The sequence below is a fragment of the Bos indicus genome, chromosome 27, assembly GCF_029378745.1.
Source record: "Bos indicus isolate NIAB-ARS_2022 breed Sahiwal x Tharparkar chromosome 27, NIAB-ARS_B.indTharparkar_mat_pri_1.0, whole genome shotgun sequence".
NCBI lineage: Eukaryota > Metazoa > Chordata > Mammalia > Artiodactyla > Bovidae > Bos > Bos indicus.
Genome location: NC_091786.1, coordinates 23,654,800 through 23,681,152, shown reverse-complemented (window position 1 = coordinate 23,681,152; position 26,353 = coordinate 23,654,800). Strand labels below are relative to the sequence as shown.

At 37.3% G+C, this 26,353-nt stretch overlaps 1 protein-coding gene across 4 annotated transcripts in view; it reads right to left on the bottom strand.

The window, feature by feature from the left end:
* DLC1 (DLC1 Rho GTPase activating protein) overlaps positions 1-26,353 on the bottom strand; it is a 522,352-nt gene that overhangs the window by 299,457 nt on the left and 196,542 nt on the right. For all 4 annotated transcript variants that reach the window (XM_070781604.1, XM_070781603.1, XM_070781608.1 and 1 more), the window contains exons 3-4: positions 14,707-14,856; positions 6,404-6,544 (exon numbers count right to left, since the gene is read on the bottom strand). In XM_070781604.1, the coding sequence (XP_070637705.1) occupies positions 6,404-6,544; positions 14,707-14,856 (291 nt within the window). The remainder of the gene's footprint in view (positions 1-6,403; positions 6,545-14,706; positions 14,857-26,353) is intronic.

The following is a 26,353-nucleotide window of genomic DNA, read 5'->3' as shown; positions in this document are numbered from 1 at the left end:
AATTCTGCTCCAGATGTCTAATTAACCAGGTTATTATAAATGAAATATGAACAAGACAGAAAAACACATTTTCCAATTAAAAAAAAAAACATAACTACTGTGTGCTCAGACTTTAGTATGAAGGATTAGTGTATCTGGATGCAAGTTACACTTATTCTTGGCACAATGAAACTCCTAGATTCAAAGTGAAAAATCTTACGTGAGGAGGTTATTGTGGAGATCAAATAGCCCATCCCAAACAATACTATCAGGAATTAATGTGCATTTGGAATGGAAACAGATGTCAGTAACTTCAAGCACAAGAAATGAGAGAACTGTGAATAATTTTAAGTAGAAAAGTAAATGGTTATGAAAAATGTTTCTATTTTTCAGAGCCAAGCTTAATGAATTAATATTTATTTATAATTTCAAAATCCAGAAATGTGAATGGAATCCTCTGTGTTAAGAAATATCTCATTGTAATAATCACAGAATGATTTCCTTTTTAGAAAAATGTTTTCCTCAGCTCTCTTGTGGCTCATTTTTCCTTAAAAACGCTATAAAATTTGCCTTATTTTTCTCTCTCATAAACAATGAGGATCTTAGTGAACAAAGAAAAATACTTAAAAAATCCACATACTTTAATGTTATTGCTTAGCTAGGTCAAAATTAAATTGTCACATTCAAAAGCATTACAATCAAAGGCATTTTTCTAAGACCATTACATTTTTCTTCACAAAGTGGTAAAGTTTACTAATTCAAATGTTTTGATGTTTTAGAAGAATCGGACTAAACTCTCTTTACAAATTCTGTGTGGTTATTTTTTCTTTTACTATGCTATTTTCCTTACTTACCATAAATGACATTATGAAACAATATTTAAATTCTAGTAATTTTATGTATTTTCCCTCTAAGAAATCAGTAAAAAGGAGTATTTGCAGTTCCTGTTTGCAAAAAAAAATTAATGTTTCATCCCTTTGTTTTAAATAATGGACAGCATTAGACAAAACTACTAGCTTTGTTAAAAAATCTGATAATCACTTAAGCAAAAATACAGAATAATATCTTGGGAAAACAAAATAGAGACCTAAAATTTTGCATATGAATTGCGTCTTAAATGATCCTTGAAAAGGATGTGATTTGAACTCCTGAATCTACAGGCTGTTCTTCAGTTTTACTGCCTACCATATATTAATAATATGTCACATGCATAATGCCTTTAGCTTAATAATTATATGTATGAGAGGTGTGATTACAATTTGTATAAGTGCAGTTTACATTGGAAGCTTTATGGGGAATCTCTGATGGTTTTTCTTTTCTTTCTTGAATAAGTTTTAATTTCCTTAATATGCTATATAATTAGGACAAATGACCACAATAGCAGATTAGACCGTATCATATTGGATGAAAAAAGGAAAAAATAAGATCTTGTTTTTAAATGACTTAAATGTTAATAGCATTCATTAAAAATAACATCAAGTCAAAATTCATATACAAAGTCATCACCCTTCTTTTTACCTCCACTTCAAAACACTTATGCTTTTTCGGGAGGACAGTGCTATTGACAAGTGAATGTAAGACTCCCAGATTACTGTTTGCTTCTATTATGCCAGAGAGGAGAAAAATAGATTTATATAAGTGCCTCACAGTTGTGTTTCAAAGACATATTGAGAGTTTTTTGTTTTTCTTCAAGGATAGGTTACAATGATCACACAGACTTTGAAACTGTTGGTGAAAGCGGCTAAAATATCAGGTTGACTGTGGCACTGGAATTCCTTCTTTTTCAAAGTCACCTAGAAATGACCATGAACTTGCAGTCAGGACATGCTCTTGAAGCTTTATTTCGGTCACCCTCCAGTAGCATTTAGGTAGGACTTACTCTGAACCATTCTTGGGAGGAGTTGGCAGTTCCTGGCTGGGTGGCATTCTATCTACCCTCAGCTTCCACCTCCTCCATGAGCTGTGTCTCCACCCTTATCTATCTCATTGCTACTTTGGTGAAAGTCACTCAGTTGTGTCCGACTCTTTGTGACCCCATGGACTATATAAAGCCCATGGAATTCTCCAGACCAGAATGAGTGGGTAGCCTTTCCCTTCTCCAGGGGATCTTCCCAACCCAGGGGTGGAACCCAGGTCTCCCGCATTGCGGGCAGGTCTCCTGCATTGCGGGCTACTTTGGTAGTAATGATGAAAAGATTAGGGATGTATTTGGTCTGTGGAAGTAGAGCTAGTGTTGCCACACTGAGCTGGAAAAAGATATATCTGTCTATTTTCACCCTGCGGCAATTATAGTAATGAAGGTTAATAATTCCTGCTGTTTTTGATGTCTTCAAAGGAAGGTTATTTTGTGATTCCAGTGTTCAATACACTCTAATATGAATGCCAATATCCTCCAACATTCCTTTTGATAGTTGAAGATACACTCAAAGCTGTCTAGCTGGGGTTCCCAAATGCCCCAGATGATTGAGGTTCTCAGTTCTGTGGTTGTTGGAATTCTATCACATGGCAACGACGGGGGTTGTTTTTCTATGAAGCTAATATTACTGTATAGCACAGAACACCCTCCTTGTTCCAGCAGTACTTATTTTACAAATAAAATCTGTGCTTTTTCTTATCTCAGGCTTGGCCTCTTTCTTCATATATTCAGAGTATATAAAAAACTTTTACAATTCAGTAATAGAGAAAAAACCTAGTCTTTAAAAAGGCAAAAGGCTTGCATAGACATTTCTCTAAAGAAGGTATACACATGCCCAGGAAGTGCATGGTGAATTGTTTGGTACACTGTCTCAATGTTAAAAAAAAGAAGAATCGAACAGAAATTTTAGTACTGAAAAAAAAGAGCTCAGTGTGGATTAAACAGCAGGTTAGACAAAGCTGACTAAAGAATTAATGAATTGAAAGATAGGTTAATCATGATTAACAGTGATTTAATGACCACCTATACTGATTAGTAGCTTTAAGTAAAACAACCACCACAACAATATCTCTGGGGTTTTGGTGCCCAGCTTTAAAATCTTTCATATAAAAACCCTATACTATTTCATGCAGGAACAACTCAAGCAACCGATTATCCTGGTCACAGGATGTCAGAACACTGCTCTGCAGTGGATGAAAGCACTATATGAAGATGGTATGACTACACACGGGTTGTCTGCCTAAGTGTCTACTGTGAGAGGCATTACAAGACGGCCTCAGAGGATCAAAACAAAGAAGTTAAGTAAGAAATGGGTGAGATTCTTTTCTCTGATAATTGTTGCATCTGGGACCACCTCAGTGCCTGTTTCAGTTGGGTGTTCCCTCTTTTTACTGTAAATCGCATTTTATACCTATTTGTGAGTCACGTACTTTTTAGTTACTTGTTGTGCATTGTGTGTAAAGTAGGGACTGAAATAAACATTTACACCTGGTAAAAACAAAAAAGAGAGATGGATGAGATTTTTGAAATAAAGCACCAGACCTTGTTTTTAATAATGTGTTTTTTGGTAGTAGATATCTTACCTTCTAGCTTTTTACTTTTTGTGTGTCAAATACATCTCAGAAATCTACTTGAATGCTCAGTTTTCAGCTTGATATATACATGGTATTTATGAAAAATCTGAAGATTACTCATTGGTCCCCTTCTAATAATAAATATAAAAGTAGAAATCTTATTGAAACATTGGCACTTAGAAATCCAGAGACCTTACACACAAAAGGAAAGCCAAATATTTGTGGTAGTTAGTCACCATTATAAATAGATTCATAGCAGCAAATCAAATGTAACATTAAATCATTCTGAAATGAAAGTAAGCATTCTGTAAAAATATGAGAGAAGTACACAGAACAGAAATTTAGTTAATTTTACGTGGATATTTGAAGTAGGTGTTCTTTGAATTTAATGTTTCTACTTAATATTAAAGTTGAAATTTTAGTTCACAGTGAAAACAACTACTCTGTAGGATTCTACAGTTCTTTCCATTTTTCACAAAGTAGCCAGTCTGTCATTATTCCCTAAGCTCCAAATTGAGGGGAAGTACGTATTTAATACCTCATAAAATAGGTAAAATTCTTCATTCTAATATTTTAACCTAGGGATAACTGAAAACATAAAACTGATCCATTGCGAAAGACTTCTTATCTAACTTTACTAAAAAGGAATACTCAAAATAATAGTAACACCAAAACCAGCAAAAAATAAACACATGTGCACATTAAAGTGGCCCTTCTGCTAACACAAAAGCTTGTTTTTCAAGGTACTTTTTTAATTGTTCTTTTTCTTTAAGGAATTTCCTAAAAGTCAGTTGCCTTCGACAGTAGAATGTTTCTCTCCCACTCTGGGTACCTCTCATGGCCAGCTGGAGAATTTGACTAAAGTCCTAGGAAAACCGATGGCTTTATGTTTCTTATTCTGAAAGCTTACTGAAGATGGTTACCATAAAAACACGTACACATCTCAATAGAAACATAATGGCCACATCTATAAACACGGGAGTACTGAAGAAAGACTAAGGAACTGTATACAGAGTGGCAGCAATTTTTACAAATTATAAGGTGACCACACACTAAAAAATTTACATTTCAAGGGAGAAATAGCAGATACCAACAGTGATTATTCTAAAGTAAAAGATGAACACAGAATAAATGTTATAGTAAAAAGAACACTCTAAAGGTCATTAAAAGGTGCTTTAAAAACTGATGTAAGCATAAATACCATAAAAAAGGAATTCACCTCCTTTTCTATTTCTTTCTCATATATCAGCCCCACACCTGTTTCCAGTGTTCAGAAAGCCAATGCTCCAACGTTTCCCAAATCCTCAAGCTAAAACTCTCAAGAGGTGTTGATCTTTTTCCTTAATAAGAATGTGGTAAAATCAGATTGTTTGGCTTCTATTTGAATTCTGCATTTCAACTTTCTCTGTTCATTGTGGAAAGGAGAGACCCATGTCACTGCAGTCTGCCCAGTGGCATGCATACTGGACCCTATTTTTTCAATGAACCATAAAATAGCACTGGGTAGTATGTCATTGGTTCTTCCCATTTCCAATAAATACAAGCACTAACATGTAGCATGTCATTGCATTTCACTGCTTACATACCTTCCTCTTTTGCTAGACTGTGCGATAGTTAAAGACAGAGAATATATTTTCATTGCTCTCTAAGTCTGTTTCATCTAGCATAACACATGGCACATCATAGGTGTTCAATATTTATTCCATCAAAAGTAATCTAGACATTCTTGCAACGGAACATATCTACTATGTTTTAAATTCAAGTATTCTCTTTTGAGTTTTATTTCAGATTTGCCTTTTATTTTAAAGGCAGGCAAAAAGAGCAATCCAAACTCATTTCTCTGTGTTAAGCTAACATGGACATTTAAAAAAAAATAATACGACACTATGATTTTCACTAAACTAGGAAAGGTTATTTTGGAGCACTGGGACTTTAGATATTTGAAGTAGTAATTACTTCCTCCATAAATGTTACCTTTAGAGTCAAATACTGCTTTCCTGTTGCAGTTCAACTTTTTTACTTAAAGGAAAATGTCTTTTATTCACAATTCACCGTACTATACTTCTATATGTGGTAATTCTTCTTTTCATTTGTTTTTGTAGCATTGCAAAGTCCACTAAACATCATAATAATGACAGTAGCTTACACTTTTTCAGTTTTTTTTTCTGTGCCAAGGATTTTACCAAGCACTTGACATACCCACACAAAACTTACCATATGTGTGAAATTATATACCTATCTCTACCCTTTAATCTATCCATCTATCTGTTTATGTACTATCTATCCATCCATCCATCCATCCATCCATTAATTTTCCCATTGGTAAGCCTTGTAGTCCGGAGAAGGCAATGGCACCCCACTCCAGTACTCTTGCCTGGAAAATCCCATGGACGGAGGAGCCTGGTAGGCTGCAGTTCATGGGGTAGCTAAGAGTCGGATACGACTGAGCGACTTCACTTTCACTTTTCACTTTCATGCATTGGAGAAGGAAATAGTAACCCACTCCAGTATTCTTGCCTGGAGAATCCCCGGGACGGGGGAGCCTGGTGGGCTTCCATCTTTGGGGTCGCACAGAGTCGGACACAACTGAAGTGACATAGCTGCAGCAGCAGCAAGCCTTGTAGTCAAAATAATAATACAGGGAAAATCATGTGAAGGTTTTCATTCTTATTTCTTTAAAGTTCTGAGTATCCAGCAACAAAATTTAATACCATATTTTGCATAATTTTAAAACAATGACCCATTTTAGGAAAGTACCTGTATAATCATCTATAAAACAAAAAAAAATAACATTTGTTGGGTTATAGTTAAACATTTCAAGTCACTACAACTAAGAATCCAAGAGTATTTCTTCTAAATTGAATAGATGAGATATCAACTCTTACATGATGATCATCAACACTTCATGCTGAAACTGTTATCCTATATAACTTACCATAGACTTGGGTTTGGTTCCAGAATTGGCCACTGGGGTGGAGGACTGTGGGTCAGTGGACTCAGTGTTAGAAGACAAATTTACTTGTGTCTGATTTATCGAAGTGGTATCTGTTCCACTCTCAGGTCCTGATTCCAGATCCTATTAAAAAATTAATTGATATGGAAGATATATCCACACTCTCTACATGCCTTTCTCCCTGCCTCCCACACATTTTCACCTCCTCCTCCTCCCAACACACACAGACACACCACATAGTTATGACAACCAACACTGGCCTGTCACACATAACCATGCACTATTTTGTATTAATGATTGTACTCTTTAGAGGGTCTCACTTTAGAATGCAAATACTGAAAAGAGGTAATACACTCCTTTAGTAACTTAACAGCCAACTGTGCATTGGAAAGGGCAGTAGTGGTAGCTAGCTGCTGCTGCTGCTAAATCGCTTCAGTCGTGTCTGACTCTGTGCGACCCCATAGACGGCGGCCCACCAGGCTCCCCCGTCCCTGGGATTCTCCAGGCAAGAACACTGGAGTGGGTTGCCATTTCCTTCTCCAATGAATGAAAGGGAAAAGTGAAAGTGAAGTCGCTTTGTCGTGTCCGACTCTTCACAACCCCATGGTCTACAGCCTACCAGGCTCCTCCGTCCATGGGATTTTCCAGGCAAGAGTACTGGAGTGGGGTGCCATTGCCTTCTCCAGGTAGCTAGCTAGGACACTGCAATAAGTCGGTAGATATTAATATAAGCCCACAGACAACCCTGGTTCATTGTGTGACCCTGAGTAACTCACTTCACATTTCTCATGCAATGGAGTTATGGGTGTCAAATGAAAAGATAGTTTTCATTTCTTCTCACCTCACTCTCTTCTATGTTCCCATTAAATCTCCATGGTGACACCTACCATCATGGCCTGGAATCATTTAGCTCAAGGGTATGTCTATCTAATGAACATTTTTAATTTTAAATGAAAGCTATTTAAGGGCAGAATTACACTTTGTCATATGTAATTCAATTCCCTCATTTGAAAATGAGTATAATAATTGCAGGCACTCATAGAGGCTTATGAAGATTAAGCCAGATAATGCAAATTTTATGCAACAAGCACATATTCAATTTCATTAAATGCTAGGCATTACTGTAAATAATGTTATTATTAATATCATTATGTTTTCTGAGCAACTAGTGCACAATATGTGGATAAGACATGCTGGTTCAATGAACGCAGTTACTCAGTAATCGCTCCAAAGGTTGCGCCTTTAATTTACTAAATGCTATCTGCGTGTTATACAGTGGCCTGAGAACGCAAGGAAAGGCAAGGATGAGGAGAATGCAAAGGATGGTGGGTGGGCGGGAAGTGAAGGCATACATCACTTTATAATTTTATCCCGAGAAAATTATGATTTAAATACCTTTGTGTCTACTCTTGCTACATCTCAGCTGTACCATGGCCCACATGCTTACATATCATCTGCCCTGTACCCCGACTCTCTGGTCTCATGTTCCACCATTCTCTTGTTTCCGTTTGCTTCCGTTATACTTGCTGTTTGTCAGTCCTTCTAGCACACCAAGGTGGTTCCTATAGCAACTATGCCCTTTCTAATCCCTTGCCCAAGTATTTCCCTTTGCCGGCCCTTGTCACTCAGCTCTCATTTTGAATATCACTTCTTCAGAGAAGCATCCTTTGACATTCCAAGCTCAAATAGTTTCTCCCCTTCAACCTCCATAGCATATCATTCTCTGTTTTACAATCTTATCACCTTGTTTATTTACCTTTTATCAATTTTATCCATTGACCATCTTTACCTATGTATGTATCATCTACCCACCTTTCATTCATTTCTGTATCTAATCCTTTTATGTCTCCCTTTATTGGGAATCTATGTATCACCAGAGTAGGGGTTTCACCTGTCTTGTTCACTGATACATTCACCAGGCTTATAGTAGTACCTGGCACTTAGAATATGCTCATAAATATTGTTTTATGAAAGAATAACTAGACTGACAAACGTTAATATTTAACCAAGAGCTTCCCTTGTGGCTCAGCTGGTAAAGAATCTGCCTGTAATGTGGGAGACCTGGGTTCAATCCCTGGGTTGGGAAGATCCCCTGGAGAAGGGAAGGCTACCCATTCCAGTATCCTGGCCTAAAGAATTCCATGGACTGTATAGTCCATGGGTTCGCAAAGAGTCAGACACAACTGAGCAACTTGCACTTTCAAGGAGGCACAGCATCTCTACATTAGAAACTATAAGACATTGATGAAAGAAACTGAAGAAGACACAAATAACTGGAAAGCCATCTCATGCTCCTGAATTGGAAAAAATAAAACTGTGAAAAATATCATGCTACCCAAAGTGATGTATAGATTCAGTGCAATCCCTGTCAGAATGCCAATGACATTTTTCATAGAAAAGGAAAAAATAAAGCCTAAAATTTGGATGGAACCACAAAACACTGTGGATAGCCAAAGCAATCTTCAAAAATAATAACAAAGTTGGAGGCATCACATTCTCCTATTTCAAATTTTAGTACTATAGTAATCAAAACAGTATGGTACTGGCATAGAAACAGACACAGAGATCAATGGAAGGGCACAGAGAGCCTAGAAATAAAAGCAAGCATGTACAGTCAACTAACATTCGACAGTGGGGTTAAGAATACTCAAGGGGGAAAAGCAGTCTTTTCAATAAGTGATGTTCGGAAAATCAGATATCCACATGCAAATAAATTAAATCGGACCCCTGTCTTATACCCCTCACAAAATTTAACTTCAAGTGAATTAAAGATGTAAATGTAAGATCTGAAACTGTAAAACTCCTATAAGAAAGCATAGAGAAAATGCTTCTTGACATTGGTCTTGGCAACAATTTTCTTGGGTATGACATCAAAAGCACAAGCAATAGAAGCAAAAGTAAACAGATGGGACTGTATCTAACTATACGGCTTCTGCACAGCAAAGGAAACAACAGAGGGAAGATGTAGCCTATAGGACTAGGAGGAAATATCTCAAACCTAATACTGGATAAGGGGTTAACATACAAAATATATAAGGAACTTATACAACTTACTAGCAAAAAACAAATCTGACTGAAAAATGAGCAGAGTGCCTGAGTAGACATTTTTCCAAAGACATACAAATAGGCAACAGGTACACGAAATGATGCTCAACGTCACTAATTATCAGGGAAACGCAAATTAAAACCACGGTGAGATATCACCTCACACCTGTCAGAATGGGTATCATAAAAAAGACAAGAGATAATGAGTGTTGATGAGAACGTGGAAAAAAAGGGAATTCTAGTACACTGTTGGTGGGAATATAATGAATATAGTTACTATGGGAAACAGTATGGAGGTTCCTCAAAAAGTTAAAAATAGAACTACATATAATCCAGCAATTCCATGTTTGGGTATACATCCAAAGGAAATGAAATCACTGTCTTGAAGACACATCTGCATCCTTCTGTTGTTATATTATTCACAAAAGCCAAGACATGGAAACAACCAAAGTGTCTATTGATGGATAAATGGATACAGAACATGTGAGATATACATATACAAATACACACACATACACACACACAATGGAATATTGTTTATCTACAGAAAAGAAGGAAATTCTGCCTCTTCTGACAACATTGCTGCTGCTGCTGCTAAGTCGCTTCAGTCGTGTCAGACTCTGTGCGACCCCATAGACGGGAGCCCACCAGGCTCCCCCGACCCTGGGATTCTCCAGGCAAGAACACTGGAGTGGGTTGCCATTTCCTTCTCCAATGCATGAAAGTGAAAATTGAAAGTGAAGTCGCTCAGTCATGTCCGACTCTTAGTCACCCCATGGACTGTAGCCTACCAGGCTCCTCCGTCCATGGGATTTTCCAGGCAGGAGTACTGGAGTGGGGTGCCACTGCCTTCTCCTCTGACAACATGGAAGGACCTAAAAAGCATTACGTGAAATGAAATAAGAGACACAAATACTGTATAAATCTCACTTATATGTGAAATCTAAAATAGGGCAAAAGAAAAACAAGGTAGAGGGGTGGTTGCCAGGGGCGGGGAGATGGGGAAAATGCGGACATGCTGGTCAGAGGGTACAAGTTTCCAGTTATAAAATGTTTAAGTTCTGGGGATCTAATCTTCACTTTCGTGACAGTATTAACATCACTCTATTATATACTTGAAAGTTTCTAAGAGATTAGATATTAAGTGTTCTCACCACATACATACACACAGGCACACAATTGTAATTACACTAGTTGATGGATGTGTTAACTAACCTTATTTGGTTATTATTTTGCAATTAAAAACTGTAACAAATCATTACATCATACACCTTAAATGTTGTTATACGTCAACTATATCTCAATAAAGCTCCAAATAGAAATTTAAAAAGTGGAAAACAAAGAAGGTGTATAAAATACATACAAAAGAATAATAAATGTGAAACAGAATACAACAGTCTTTAAGTATGTGTGTGTGTATATAACCCTAACCAAATTTCTCATTCCTGAGTGATTTCAGATTAAGGGCTACATATTCTTTTTTTTTTGCATGGAAAAGACATTTTCCATGTATTAAAATTTCATATTGAATCAACATTAAATGGATAATCATAAGTAATTTATAAACATCAAATGCATAATCTTAAGTAGCAGGTAGTTTTTAAGCCATTTCTATTTGACATTTATGTTTATCAAAAACCATTTGCATTACTTTTCCTTCCTGTTTATGAATTAATTAGGTAAACAAGAGGGTAACCTTGCACCTTTCTAACAATATAATAATTCTCAGGTAAAATAATAAATATTTTAAAAATCTATCACTCATTGTGCTTTTACCATTTATAGACAATACTGTACTGTTCCATGTTCACAAACTCTTTGGAAGATATTATTATCACCTGATGGATGATGAAGCCAAAGCTTAAAGCAAGTAACTTGACTAAATTCACAGTCTGTGGCGGACTGACATTAAAACTCAGATCTGTCCGACCCTCACTTATCCAGCTCTATCAAGGCAGCCTTCATAACTGTTAGCTCTACCCTTATGAACCTATTTGCAGGGCAGGAAGAAAGACACAGACACGGAGCAGATGTGCGGACATGGTGGGGAGGTGGGTGGGATGAACTGGGAGACTGGGGTTGACATATATACACTACCATTCATAAGTGAGAGAGCCGGGGGAAGCTGCCGTGTAGCATAGGACCTCAGCTTGGTGCTTTGTGGTCACCTAAATGAGGAGGGCTGGGATGGGGTTTGGGAGGGAGGTCCAAGAGGGAGATATACAAGTGTACATATAGCTGATTCACTTTGTTGTACAGCAGAAACTATACTCCAATAAAAATACCCTTATTTTATTTTTAAAGCCATTCTTTAAGACCCCAGCTCATATTATTTTTTACCACTCCCTTTATTATAGAGAATCTGCCTGCAGTGTGGAAGACCTGGGTTTGATCCCTGGGTTGGGAAGATCTCCTAGAGGAGGGTATGGCAACCCACTCCAGGATTCTTGCCTGGAGAATCCCCATGGAGAGAGGAGCCTGGCAGGCTACAGTCCACAGGGTTGCAAAGAGTCGGACACGACTGAGTGACTAAGCACACAGCACATTATACGTAGAACTCACTCTAATCTTTTCTTATAAATAATTTCAAACTGAGGTCACTGTTTCATTGTATGTCTTCCCCTCCGTCCTAAACTGTAGATTCACAGTGGAGTATGAGGGTGTGTCAGAGGAGGCTTCTCCTCTGAATCTGGGACAGAGCTCCTTGATGGACAGTCAAGATCATAATCATCTGTTACAACCCACTTATTCCATGGCACAATTATCAAATGGAATGGAAATCGCATGTGGAAAAATTTTTGATGATGAGAGAATGTTAAAATTAGCTTTAAACACCAAGGAACAGAAATAAAGAAAAAGGGATGACTTAGAAAAACACAGAGACCAAAAAGAAATTTTGAGGGATTCAGGCTATGTCTTATTCATCTTTTGCCCAGTCTCTGGTGTGAGTGAAGACATGGGAGAAGCAAAATAAATTAACAAATACCAAATATGTAGTCTGTATCAGATCTTTTGGTGCATTTACATATTTTCTTTCATTAACTCCTCCCAACAAGCCATTAAGTAGGAAACAATCTCTCCTGCTTTTACGTGAACTTGAAGTTGAGAAATTAAATACTTTTCTTATCTTCTCAGACATTCAGTTGCAGAGCTGGCATGTGAACCCAAGCCTGCAGACTCTAAAGTTTATGTTTCTATTGTATTATTGGGCTTTTTTCAATTATCTGCTCAACTAAAAACTCAGAAACACATTTTTATTTACAGAATCAACCACTGCTCAGCGAGGATGGTGATGGTCCATGAGACAGTGCATGTGATGTAAAATCCAGTTTACACTTGAAATGGAGGGAGAAGAAACAGATGTAGGCAAATCCTAATCATCGCCCACCTTAGCTCTTGTTTTGTATTGTCTTTACCTTTCAGTGAAGAACCACATGTAGCAGGTAAGGGCTGTTTTGCTCTCTGAGCTGGAGACAATGATGTGGAGTTTTATTTAGCAGAAATCTGTGCTGTGCTTTTTTTCCCCTAAATACCTAGTACTGAGGAAAGGTTAGTATAGAAGGAAAAGAAGAACCATTAAAGAGATAGGGAGAGATTAGCAATTCATAATAGAAAACTTTAAAAGAGAAAATGTATCCCACATGTACATTAATGGCAAAAAAGTACTGAGAAGCCTCTCTATTGAAAACAGGGCTTTACATTTATTGAAAATGAAAATGAGCACAAAGTGAAATGGTGAAAATGAGCATGAAGCTTCTCTACACCTTTCACCTGTAAACAAGGGTAAAACACCCTTCTTGATGGTCTTCAGGAGGCCACTTTGGTTGTGTTTCCTTCACTTGGATGCCTGTCCTACTGAAGTATGTGTGAGACACTATGGTACCAGGAGAGGAGTAAGTGATTCTGTCTGGGAAGACATACGGAGATTTAGGGAAGACTTCACTGTAAAGAAAACATCTGAGATGAATCCTGAAGGATAAGGAAAAATTATCCAGAAGGTTACAAACAAGAAGAAAAATGTCATTTCTACTGGCTTTCTAGGTCTAGACTGAAGTATTTAATGTCACATATTTTTCATTTTTAAATTAAAATTGTTTTTTACTCAAGGTATCAGATTCCCATAATAGTCAGCTATGAAAAGAAGTATGGGATAGTGGTTGAATGACGTGGCTCTTGTACATACAATTTAACTTTTCTATTCTTTTTACTCTGAACAATGTTATAAGGAAGGAATGTGTTAGCATACGTAATGCACACTATATAATGCATTCATATATCCTAAGGTTAGCTACTAACTTAACTTGCTTATTTTCTGTGAAATATTCTGTACCACAGTCAGAATAAGTCTTGAATAACTTAATAATCAAGAGTAGAACTATACAAAATAATTTGATACAGAATAGTTCTATTTTGGTAGGTTCTCAAAAGGGGTCCATGGCTTAATTATAAGTAAATTCTACCATCACGTTTGCTAGATATACAAAAACTAAGCTATTTAATATGAACATAATATTAAATATGTGAAGTGTATAGACATTTTGGCATCTATGTCTTCTAAATTTTATCTTGGGTGTTAGATTCTCAAAAGAGAGTCTATCTTATATGAAATTAATGCACAGTACAATATAGTTTTCACCTCTGTCCTATTCATTATGTTTCACTGAGTGAATTTTAGAGTGTTCTCAAGTTGATTTCAGGTAAATTCTTTCTTGTAATCTGCTGAGTTAGTTCAATCAGCATTCATTCCTCCATCCATCCATGTGCCTACCCATCCACCCATCTACTTACCCACTCATCCACCCACTCATCCATCCATCCAATCATTCATCCATTCATCCACAGATATTTATTAACCATCTTCTATATCCAGTGTAAACTTGTGGGATACTGGAAATAAAATACTAAACAAGATAAACAGAGCATCGCTAATGGTGTTTACAGCATATCAGAGAAGACTGACAATGAGGGAAACAACAGCAATGAAGAGAATTTGATCACTAGGAAACAAAGTAACTTCCCAAAGTGACCCTCTTTCCTGTCTAATAATAACCATTTTCTTTTGAATCACACACATCTCTTATGGACTCTGTGTGAAGCCTAGAATGATTTGAGTGATCTTTATGGAACACTAAGGGTCGCAAGGGGGTAGATTGGGCCATCCAAGATGTTTCATTCTCAAGAGGGCCTCTGTAGGTGCAGGGACACATTCACACGTGGGAAGCGGGAGGTGGGAAGCTCACAGGGACTTGCCGCCGCAGGCTGGTTGGTGTGCTGGACGGAGAGGAGCTGGAGCTGAGGGCATTCTCAATGTCCTGATCGAGCTGGTCCAGTTTCATGATCAGCAGCACCATCGAGTCTAGTCGTGCCCTATCCCGATCTTCTCTTATTTCCTGAGGAACAGAACATGCCGTTACTGAATCTGAAAGGCCATTTCTTGGAAAGAATAAAAAGTTCCCTGTTCTTCAATGGGACACAAAGGGTACAGTAATACGCAATCTTGTATTTAAGGGGCAGGAACGTTCTATTCTGTACCATCAGCGGACTCTTCACTGGGAAGATACCGCCCTCCTGCCAAGAAGGCATTTTTACAGGAATATTAAATACATATTTTCTAGAGCAAGGCACAATGAAAAAGAGGCTTAACATCAATGATACTGATACATTTATTATTTTCAGATTAATTATTCTTGGGAAAAGTTGTATATTTTCTTTTGTCAAATCAGTTATACACACAAATCATTTATAACATACTAATAATTGTTTTCAGGTTAGACATTTAAGGATGTATATAAGATAATATTTTTGGATGACTATTTCTGAGTATAGTAAAAAAAACAGGAAAAGAATCAAACAAGGCAGAAATTTTTGTTTGTTTTGTTTTTTGCATGAGGCCACTTACTTACTGCTTTTTCAAGCTATGTTATTGCCAATATTCATTTTCTTTTTTTAATTTTATTTTTCTTTTTAATATAAATTTATTTAATTGGAGGCTAATTACTTTACAATATTATAGTGCTTAATAAGCCAATATCATTTTCAACCTTCTTTCACACACTTTTGGGAAAAAAATCCTCTACAATCACATGAATTGTGGTTACTTACTTTGAATTCTCTATAACATAAACATATTATTTATGGAAATACTTTTTCTTATAAAAATAGTTAAGTTTCTCACTGACCATACAGAGTTATTTGCACATGACTGTTTACTACTCTTGTGTGTTCAAGTCATTAGTATTAGGAAACTTTAAAATGTTCTGTAAAGTGCAAAGTATCAGGGTTGGGCAGAACAAGGGTTGCTGCTGCTGCTACTAAGTCACTTCAGTCGTGTCCGATTCTGTGTGACCCCATAGACGGCAGCCCACCAGGTTCCCTGTCCCTGGGATTCTCCAGGCAAGAACACTGGAGTGGGTTGCCATTTCCTTCTTCAATGCATGAAAGTGAAAAGTGAAAGTGAAGTCGCTTAGTCGTGTCCAACTCTTAGCAACCCCATGGACTGCAGCCTACCAGGCTCCTCCATCCATGGGATTTTCCAGGCAAGAGTACTGGAGTGGGATGCCATTGCCTTCTCCAAGAACAAGGGTAAATGAAATAAAAACAAAACAAAACATGAAAGCACTGTAAGTTTCCTTAGAAGCAAGATCTACTGAGAGGTGTCATGGACTCAGGACCAGCCCTTTTGAGGTAAATCGTCATTTGTGACACATGTTGCCATTTTCTCATCTGTCTAAGATATTTACCTGGGTGAAATCAGCTTTGAAGGGCCATCAGCAGTGACCTCAAAGGGAAACTCTACTGTGATGAAAGCCGGAAGAGTGGGTACAAGGGAGTGGTTGGGAGGTTTTGCTAAGGGGATGGATGAGTAGTGGCATGAATGAGGTGACTGCTTGAATCAGATCTTTGATTTTGTTTTTGGACTTTTTCTTTTAATCACCCTTAATTCCCTAATCACCATTAGGGCAGACCCCAAAGAACAAGGACTAGGGTAATTGCATGGAGTCATCTAATGCCATAGGGGTCTCTGTACTTCAAACAGGTAAAGTAGACTGTTAATATTAACAAAAACTATTTTTCACAAGTCAAATAATTGGTTTATTAGATGAAGTTGGTCAAAAAATCATTAGTTCAGCTACCATTAAGAAATTATTTGGGTAAGCTGAACCTGTGCTTGGTTGAAAGTTTAATGTCAAACTGAAAGACTGAGTCCTACTTCCATAAAGTCATTAATTTTGAGAATACATTAAGAATTTTTCTGAGTTATGTTAATTCCCTCAGAGTACTATAGTGTAATTATTTCTTCCATTTCCTGCCATCATCTGTGTTGTCTAAAACATTTAATAAGGCTCTGACAGAGAATTACAGAACTTTTGTGATCATAAAGTTTCATTGTGCTTAAGAAGGGCCAGGATATTTGCAAACAGACCTGAAAGTTACGCTATATCATATTCCTCAATGCTACAGAACTTTGTTATATATTTTTAAAATGTTATTTATAGTAAAACCCTGCTTATACTTTAAAATAGAGTCCCAGAAATATTAAAAAAAATTAATTCTCTTCTAAATAATACAGAAAATGGAAGAAACTGCCTGAATAGAAGATTCTTTGCTTATATAATTTCCTTCTCATTTAAACCAAACTTGTGTTTGGCAAGGTAACGTTCTTTGCATATCTCTATGTTCACGTAAGCTTTTGTGTGATTGTCTTTCATTCACCAGTCATAACATCCTCAAGCATAAAGATGAGGTTTTACCACCAGGCAGACACAGAGTCAAGTTTTACACTGTATATGCAACACTTTACAGGAATAAAAATATTAATGAAATCAATAGGAGCCAGTGAAATAACATTTCCCGGAGTGTTAGAAAATATGTCTTGATATTTTTCCAGCTACTCAGTTAACGTTGGATAAAACAGTATACCCTGAAGCTATCCTACCTATCAACAGTAGACTTAGAAACAATTTGTATTAACTGGATGCTGAGATTGTGCTTTAAAAACTTTTTCAAGGCTATGGGCTGAACATTGAATTATTTTAAATGACCTGCCAAAAGAATAAAATCAAGCAGCCTTGGTCTAAGATATTTCTTTAGAGAAATAAACTTATTGCATTTCCCTTTCATTCATGGAGGCTTCCTTGTTTATCACCTATTACAACGTTCAGCCTGAAACGTAAGGTACACAGACTAGCATCAAAGATTACACATTAAACATCACAAAATAGAGTTGGCTACAAATCAGACGCTTTGGATACATCTTCTGTCCTTGTTGTTAAAGCTCAAGTATGAATATTTTGCAAAGTTCTAACTTTTCATATGTCCATGGCTAAACTCCAGCAAATAGCTCATGTCTGAAAACAAAGCTGTGTGTTTGCAGATTCTGGCAAGGTTGAACTCTACAGCAGAGCTTTCATTTCATGCTGTCACTACAGGCCAGGGGAAGAGGAACTTCTTAATGAGCGAGGCGGCCTTAGTTCTATGCATTTCAGTAACTTAATCCCCTTAAATCAAAGCCAAGATGTGAAATTTTCTCCCCTCCCATCTTCCCTGCAGTCACAACTGCTCTGTGAAAGGGAACAAAACGTTCATCAGTGAATAAGAGATAGAAAATCTCTGCTGTCTTCAGTATTATAGTCAACATGAGAAGACATAAGGAAAGGAAAAAAATGCATATACATATTTTCTGATAGGAACAAGGGTAAGAAGAAAATAGATAGGGTAATGAGGTATACAGTAACTGCAGAGGAAGTGTCCCATCTGGTGGAGTGTGGTCAGAGAAGAGCTTTCTGCCGAAGTAAGAGTAAACCATGATAGGGATGAAAAAAAAAAATGAGGTAGAGGAGAGAAAGAGACAAAGATAGAAACGGAGAGAGAGAAAGAGAGAAATAAGGAAGGAAGGGGGGGTGCGAGCCGGGGAGGGAAGGGAGGAGGAGGAGAAGAGAGGGTAGTAGAAGCCGGAAATCAGTGTCCCATGCAGGGTGAAGAGCGGTATGAGAACGCTGGGGTGAGAACAAGTGTGGTGAATAAGAGGAAGTGAGAAAAGGTTAGGGAAGCCAGGGGAGGGAAAGCGAGTGGGAGAGTGAGTGGGCGCTAGGGCAAAATGAGGCTGACCATAAACAGGAGCCAAACTGTATTCCGCTATGAAGGTCACTGTAAGGAGGTCAATTTTATTCTTCGTGTAGTGGGGCCACGGGCAGGATATCAGCAAATGAGTGATCCAGTGTGATTTTCAACCTTTCAGAGTTCTTGCCACGTTTGACAACCAAACATTCTTGGAACCTCATCACATTGTATGTCCAGCAATGCCACACAACGAATACAGGTGCAACAGTTTAGTTTATCCTAAGATGATTCTTCCAGTTCTAGCCATAGTCCTTTCTTCTGCTGAGGTCCCATGTTACCGTGATCAAGAGGAAATAATAGAAATTTTTATAATCAAGTCCTATTTATATAATCAAGTCCTATATTTTGAGATCAAAGTGAAAAAGAAGTAACTGTTTAGGGATCCTATTTCTTGGAAGTAGGGAGTGAGTGGGCAGTGATACGTCAGGAAATCTTTAGCAACTGGATCTCCAACTAAATAGAAAGCCCTAATTTGTAGTGTGTGCCGACTTTTCTGTGTAAATACATCCACGGCCAATTTCAAGCTCCCAGCTAGACATTACTGAGTGCAGTTTTGGGAGAGATGCACACAGTTGGCTCTTATGGTCTGTGGCGAGGTAATGCACAGCAGCTCCAACACACACACGAGGAGCGGGGACCAGTAGGATAGAGAATCATTCTTAGAATCTGACTTGAATGGAAATATTGACAATTAAACCAACAGCTGTAATGAAGGTGTAGTCAACATAATCATATATTGGAATAATGCATTTTATTTAGTTGATGCATTTACTCTCCCTGATATTTGCTTCCATTGCCCAGGTAGAGTTCAGTATATATTGTAGGTTTAAATTTAATGACCTTCTGGAAGGGTCTCTTTTTTTTCTGGTAGTGGCTCCTTTATCTACCTTCTTGGTATCATCCCTTATCTATGTTTGCAAAATTCCCTAAATGTATTATCACGAGCATATCTATTTGTATTTTTACTTAAGTAAGTCAAAATTCATTTCTTTAGGTTATTCATTACGCCATTTGGATACTTCATTCAACACCTGAGACTTTTGAAACCTACAGGTCCAGGACAGTGGTATTGGTACCAATGTCCTAACTTTGCAGATGAGGAAAGTGATTCCAGCGAGTTTTAGGTCCAGGTCACATTTCTGTTGGTAAACTGACAGGCCCAGAGCTGGCTCTCCCTGTGCCTTGCCCTAGTCTCTTTCCACTTGGCCTTCTTTCCATGATTAGTTTAGTAATCATTTCCACATCATGCACACTCTCTTCCAACTCCCACACCCTGGTTTATATTCTTTCTAACATATAGAAACTATGTTTTGGAAGAACGCCAATGACCACAACTTATTACAAGATATCTTTGAAGCATCTGGCCCAATTCTTTATGCTTTTATTTAACAATCATTCAAGATATGTTTATTGACCATCTACTGCATGCACTGCGTTTCCTAGGAAGCTACTGCTTTCGTATTTTTACAGCATAAGTTTTAGAAATGCTGTTGCTGTTGTTCAGTCACTAAGTCGTGTCTGACTCTTTGCAACCCTGTGGACTGCAGCATGCCAGACCTCCCTGTCCCTAACTATCTCCCTGAGTTTGCCCAAGGTCATGCTCATTGAGTTGGTGATGCCATCCAACCATCTCATCCTCTGCCATTTAGAAATGTTATGGAGACAGATTCTGCCTTTCTCTACCTTCCCAGTTTCTCCCTCCAGAACTAGACAGCCTAAGTAAAGCCTGTTCCATGAAACAGCCTTTCAAATATTTGAAAAACTATGTTGCACTCATTTTCTTTTTCATGGTAAATCATTCTCAGTTCCTTTAATTATTTCTGTTATATTGTTTATATATATATGAAAACATAATTATAATGTTTTCAAATCCTTATTAGTTCTGTTTACTCTTCTCTGGATATGAGATAGTTCTATCAGTGACCCAACTAATGGCTGGTACCAAGGATTACATATATTACTTTACATGTTTTCTGACCATGAAGACAGAGAAGGCAAGTATTTCTCCATGTTCCGTATACCCTCTTTAACACAGCCTAAGAATTAAGTGCCTGTTGAGAACATGAACAGGCTATTCTTAATGGGATAGTCTCAATCTGCTTTTTTAATGAGAAGGATTTTTTTGGCTGTGCACTGACCTTGAGTCAACCATGTGATATATGTCTCTTTCTCCCAGTATGTGCCTGTGTCCTGCTAAGAACAGAAACATCCTGTTGTCTTAAGACTATAACCAGCTGTTGTCAAGGTATAGATAATGTACGTAGCTGCTGTGGAACAAATTTCCAGTTGTTTCTTTTTCAAACACAAGTCAGTGTATACTTAGGCAAATTACAAGAAAATCCTCCTTTCAATTTGATTTGTTGTCAAAACCTAAGATGGCCAAGCCACGCGGTGTTAATTGGGCAATTGGAAACAGCTCCTTCTTTACTCCCTTGAGCTTCTTAGACCCTGGGCAGTGAAGTCACTTCGATCACAATGATATCGGGGGAGATAAACAGAGATTTTAGGAGATCATTCTCTCCAGGGTCATAAACTGGAATCCATTGAATGGGAGCTTCTACGACCCCTCTTTCCTTCCCTCTGAGGAAGATAATTCTGACCCTCTCTCTTTCTCCAAAGGCTTTTTATTGAACAGCATAGAACACAGCACACACACAGGGAGTGGGGATGATGTGTAAGTTATTGGACATTTCACAGACTGGGAAAACATGAGGTCCAGAGCAAAGGGCGCCTCCCTTAGAGCTGCACAGGCTCCGTTTTCCTTATGCCAAGCATTTGGAAGGGAACCAAAAAATTCAGTGAAATACCCGGATGCTTCCAAATAGAAGATATTTGGCTCAGCAAATTCAGCACTGCCTGAATGTTCTGCTTGTCAATGAGTTGTGGCATCCCATAGACAGGCATAATAAATTAAAGGCTAGGCCAGGAATAGAATTAAGACTTCCTGATTCACAAGCCAAGGTTCTGGCCTCTACACTGTCTTTGATTCCATACACATCTTACTGGCTATTCTGGGCTGCTAATACTCCTTGCTCACCCGTAAAAGAAAGAGACCTTTCAGCGAAAAGCTTGGCTCAACTTCACTCTGAATTATTTGATCTAAAGCCAGCTGGACTAGTATGAAATCTCATATTAGTGTTATAAATTTCATTTGACAATAAATTCCTCATTCTAGACTTTCCTTTCTTAACATAATATCCTGCTTGAAGAATCAGAAAGTGATTAAATCTTTGTTTCTTCAGAAGCAGTGAAGATTTTCATCTGAGTTGACTGGCAGAAGCTAAAAATAACGTAATTATTTTATGCCAGAATTTCTAGGCAAGTTAAATAAGTCAGCCTTAATTTTTATTCAGGTGCATTTTGAGATAAAATTTATGCAGACTAGTAATAAAGGTAAACAGATGCAATAAAAAAAACACAACTACTATCTCCCACTTGCCAGACATATTCTGTTTAAACACAAAATCTTTGTATGTTATCTTTAAGGAATAATAACATGCCAATATCATTTTAATATTAGATGACAGAAAGAGATAAATATTACCCTCATTTAAAGTTGCTACAAGGAATCTTTTAACTGATATGTACATTGTAGCATTATATTAAGTGTCTGTGTTTAGTTCAGTTCAGTCGCTCAGTTGTGTCCGACTCTTTGCGACCCCATGAACCACAGCACACCAAGCCTCCCTGTCCATCACCAACTGCTGGAGTCTACCCAAACCCATGTCCATTGAGTTGGTGATGCCATCCAACCATCTCATCCTCTGTTGTCCCCTTCTCCTCCTGCCTTCAATCTTTCCCAGCATCAGGGTCTTTTCAAATGAGTCAGCTCTTCACATCAAGTAGCCAAAGTACTGGAGTTTCAGCTTCAACATCAGTCCTTCCAATGAATACCCAGGATTGATCTCCTTTAGGATGGACTGGTTGGATCTCCTTGCAGTCCAAGGGACTTGCAAGAGTCTTCTCCAACATCACAGTTCAAAAGCATCAATTCTTCAGTGCTCAGCTTTCTTTATAGTCCAACTCTCACATCCATACATGAATACTGGAAAAACCATAGCCTTGATTAGATGGACTTTTGTTGACAAGGTAATGTCTCTGCTTTTTAATATGCTGTCCAGGTTGGTCATAACTTTTCTTCCAAGGAGTAAGCGTCTTTTAATTTCATGGCTGCAGTCACCATCTGTAGTGATTTTGGAGCTCCCAAAATTAAAGTCAGCCACTGTTTCCACTGTTTCTCCATTTGCTCTGAAGTGATGGGACCAGATGCCATGATCTTAGTCTTCTGAATGTTGAGCTTTAAGCCAACTTTTTCACTCTCCTCTTTCATCAAGAGGCTCTTTAGTTCTTTTTCACTTTCTGCCCTAAGGGTGGTATCATCTGCATATCTGAGGTTATTGATATTTCTCCTGGCAGTCTTGATTCCAGCTTGTACTTTATCCAGCTCAGCATTTTGCATGATGTACTCTGCATATAAGTTAAATAAGCAGGGTGACAGTATACAGCCTTGACCTACTCCTTTTCCTATTCGGAACCAGTCTGTTGTTCCATGTCCAGTTCTAACTGTTGCTTCCTGACCTGCATACAGGTTTCTCAAGAGGCAGGTCAGGTGGTCTGGTATTTCCATCTCCTTCAGAATTTTCCACAGTTTATTGTGATCCACATAGTCAAAGGCTTTGGCATAGTCAATAAAGCAGAAATAGATGTTTTTCTGGAACTCTCTTGCTTTTTTGATGATCCAGCAGATGTTGGCAATTTGATCTCTGGTTCCTAACTTTTCTAAAACCAGCTTGAACATCTGGAAGTTCATGGTTCATGTATTGCTGAAGCCTGGCTTGGATAATTTGAGCATTACTTTACTAGCATGTGAGATGAGTGCAATTGTGTGGTAGTTCACTCTCTATTAATCTCCCCTCCCATTTAAAAGGGATGTGAAAAAAATTGGTCACATATTTGCTCAATTTTTAAACTTCAGTGAGGCTTCAAATGGAACACTTCTTAGCCCAGACTTTGTAAATTTCCTACACAGTCTCCTAAATGGTTTCAAAGGACATTTATGCAGCAGGTCCTAAGGAGCACTCACCAGTGGCAAGTGTGAACCAGGAGAGAGGTGTGTGGGCAGCAACTCCTCTCTATCTCAGGGGAATCTGAGGATGACTTCCTCCACTGGCTTTAAAGGCTCATTTTTGGTTGGGATATAATTTCTAGCTAAATAATTTTGTAAGCATTCTGTAATCAGTTTTCACTTTAAGTGCTAAAGCTTTAGATTGACATTCAAGGTCAATCAATGCATGTATTTATTTAGACACAAAATCACCCTTTATGGATTATTCTGTGTTCTGTGTCATCATGCCTACACAATAACCTGCAAATCCCTGTAGTTTTTTCTTGTTGTTGTTGTTGTTTTGTTTACAATTCTCAGAAGCTCTTTGCTAGCTCAGATATTAAAGGATACAGGACTTATTCTGGCTGGAAAACATCTACTTAATATTAAAATTCCATAAATTATTTCCAAGAGTATTATGATGGTCTTTCCTTAGGTGTAGATAACAAAGAAAGGCATAAATAAAAATTTACTTCTTTTCCAGAAAAATACATGACTTAATTTAGAAGAAAAGTCCTTTATTGACCTCACTTCTGTCTACTTTTCTAATTTTACCTCTTAGCACTTCCTGATCCTGCCCAGTGTTCCTCAAATTCAATCATTCTGAGGACAACTCCATATTTCTTGATATTTTTCTTTAAGTAGACTTAACATTTCACAGTTAAAAATGCATTTCTAACCTAAATGGGAAGGAAATCTAAAAAAGAGGGGATTTATGTATATGTATAACTGCTTCATTTTGCTGTACAGCAGAAGCTAATACAATACTGTATAGCAATTGTACTTCAATAAAAAAATTTTTTAAATGCACTTTTAGGATCTGAATAGACATTTTTTTCAAATAAGATGTAGAGATAACAGGTACATGAAAAGTTGCTCAACATCACGAGTTATCAAAGAAATGCAAATCAAAAAAGCATCAGATATCTCTTCACAGGTAGTTGTCAGAATGGCTATTATGAAAAAGATAAGAAATAATAAGTGCTGGTGAGGATGTAGAGAAAAGGAAACCTTTGCTCACTGTCGATGGGAATGTCAACTGGTACAGCCACTACAGAAAAATGTACAGAGGTGCCTCAAAAAAATAATGAAATTGATCCAGCCATTCCACTTTTAAGTATTTATCTGAAGAAAACAAAAATACTAACTGGAAAAGATAAATGTATCATTATATTCATGGCAGTGTTATTTAAATAGTTAAGATATGGAGGCAAGTGAAGAGTCCAATGATGGGTGAATGAGTAAAGAAAATCAAGAAAATGAACAATGGAATATTATTCAGCCACAAATAAGAATGAAATCATGCCATTTGTGACAACATGAACGGACCCTGACCGTATTACACTAAGTGAAATAAATCAGACAGAGAAAGAAAACTACTATATGCTCTCATGCAAATGTGGAATCTAAAACAAACAGACAAACAAAAACAAAAACTGAACTCGTAGATACAGAGAACAGATTGGAGCTTACTAGAGGCAGGCTGGTTGGGGATGTGGTGGGAAAAGTGGGTGAAGGGAGTCAAAAAGTACAAACTTTCAGTTATAAAATAAAAGTCAGGGAGTGTACTATATAGCACTATACATTAGTAATACTGCATTGTATATTTGAAAGTTACTAATAGAGTAGATCGCAAAAGTTCTCATTTCAAAAAAACTGTGACTATGTGTAATGCTAAAAGTTAACTAGGCTTCAGTGTAGTGATCATTTTGCAATATATACAAAATTCACATCATTACTATCTACACCTAATACTAATATGTTATATGTCAATCATATATATCTCAATGGAAACAATGAACTTTTAATATATAATGCTGCATAAAATAAAAGTGAAAATCTTTTCTTATATTTTTTTCTATAAAATGACAAAATTATTAAAATAAAAAATCTTTACACTATCTGATGTAACCACACATAAATCATACTATACTTTAGGAAATACTGTACTAGAAGTACAGAACTTTTGGGTTCTCAAATATGCCATGTTCCTTCTCATTTGCAACTAAGATTACCAGATTTAGCCAACAAAAATTACATTTGAATTTCAGATAAACACAAAATATATATTTTTAGTAAAGTCCCAAATATTCAGTGAGATGGTACTGTATGGGATATACTTATTCTAAACATGTTTTGTTCTTTATTTGAAATTCAAGTGTAATTGGGAATTCTGTATTTTATCTGACAACTCTATTTTTTGGGGGGGGGAGTTTTAAGACTTTATTCATTTACTTTTTAAGAGCAGTTTTAGATGCACAGCAAAATTAGAAGGAAGGTACAGATATGTCCCATATACCCTTTACCCTCCCTGCCCCTCCAATGCAGACATACACACACACACAGGCATGCACACACAAAGCCTCCCTCACTGTTAACATTCCCCACCAGATTGAACATTTGTTACAACTGATGAACTTATATTGACACATCATACTCAAAGTCCATAGTTTACTTTAGGATTCACGCTTGAATTGTACACTCAATTGTACACTCTGTGGGTTTGAACAAACACACAATGACATGCATCCATCAATATGGCACCTGACAGAGTGTTTTCCCTGTCCTAAAAAATCCTCTGTGCTCTGTCTGCTCATCCCTCCCTCCCTCCCCTCACCTCTGCAATCACTGATCCTTTTACTGTCTCATTAGTTTTGCCTTTT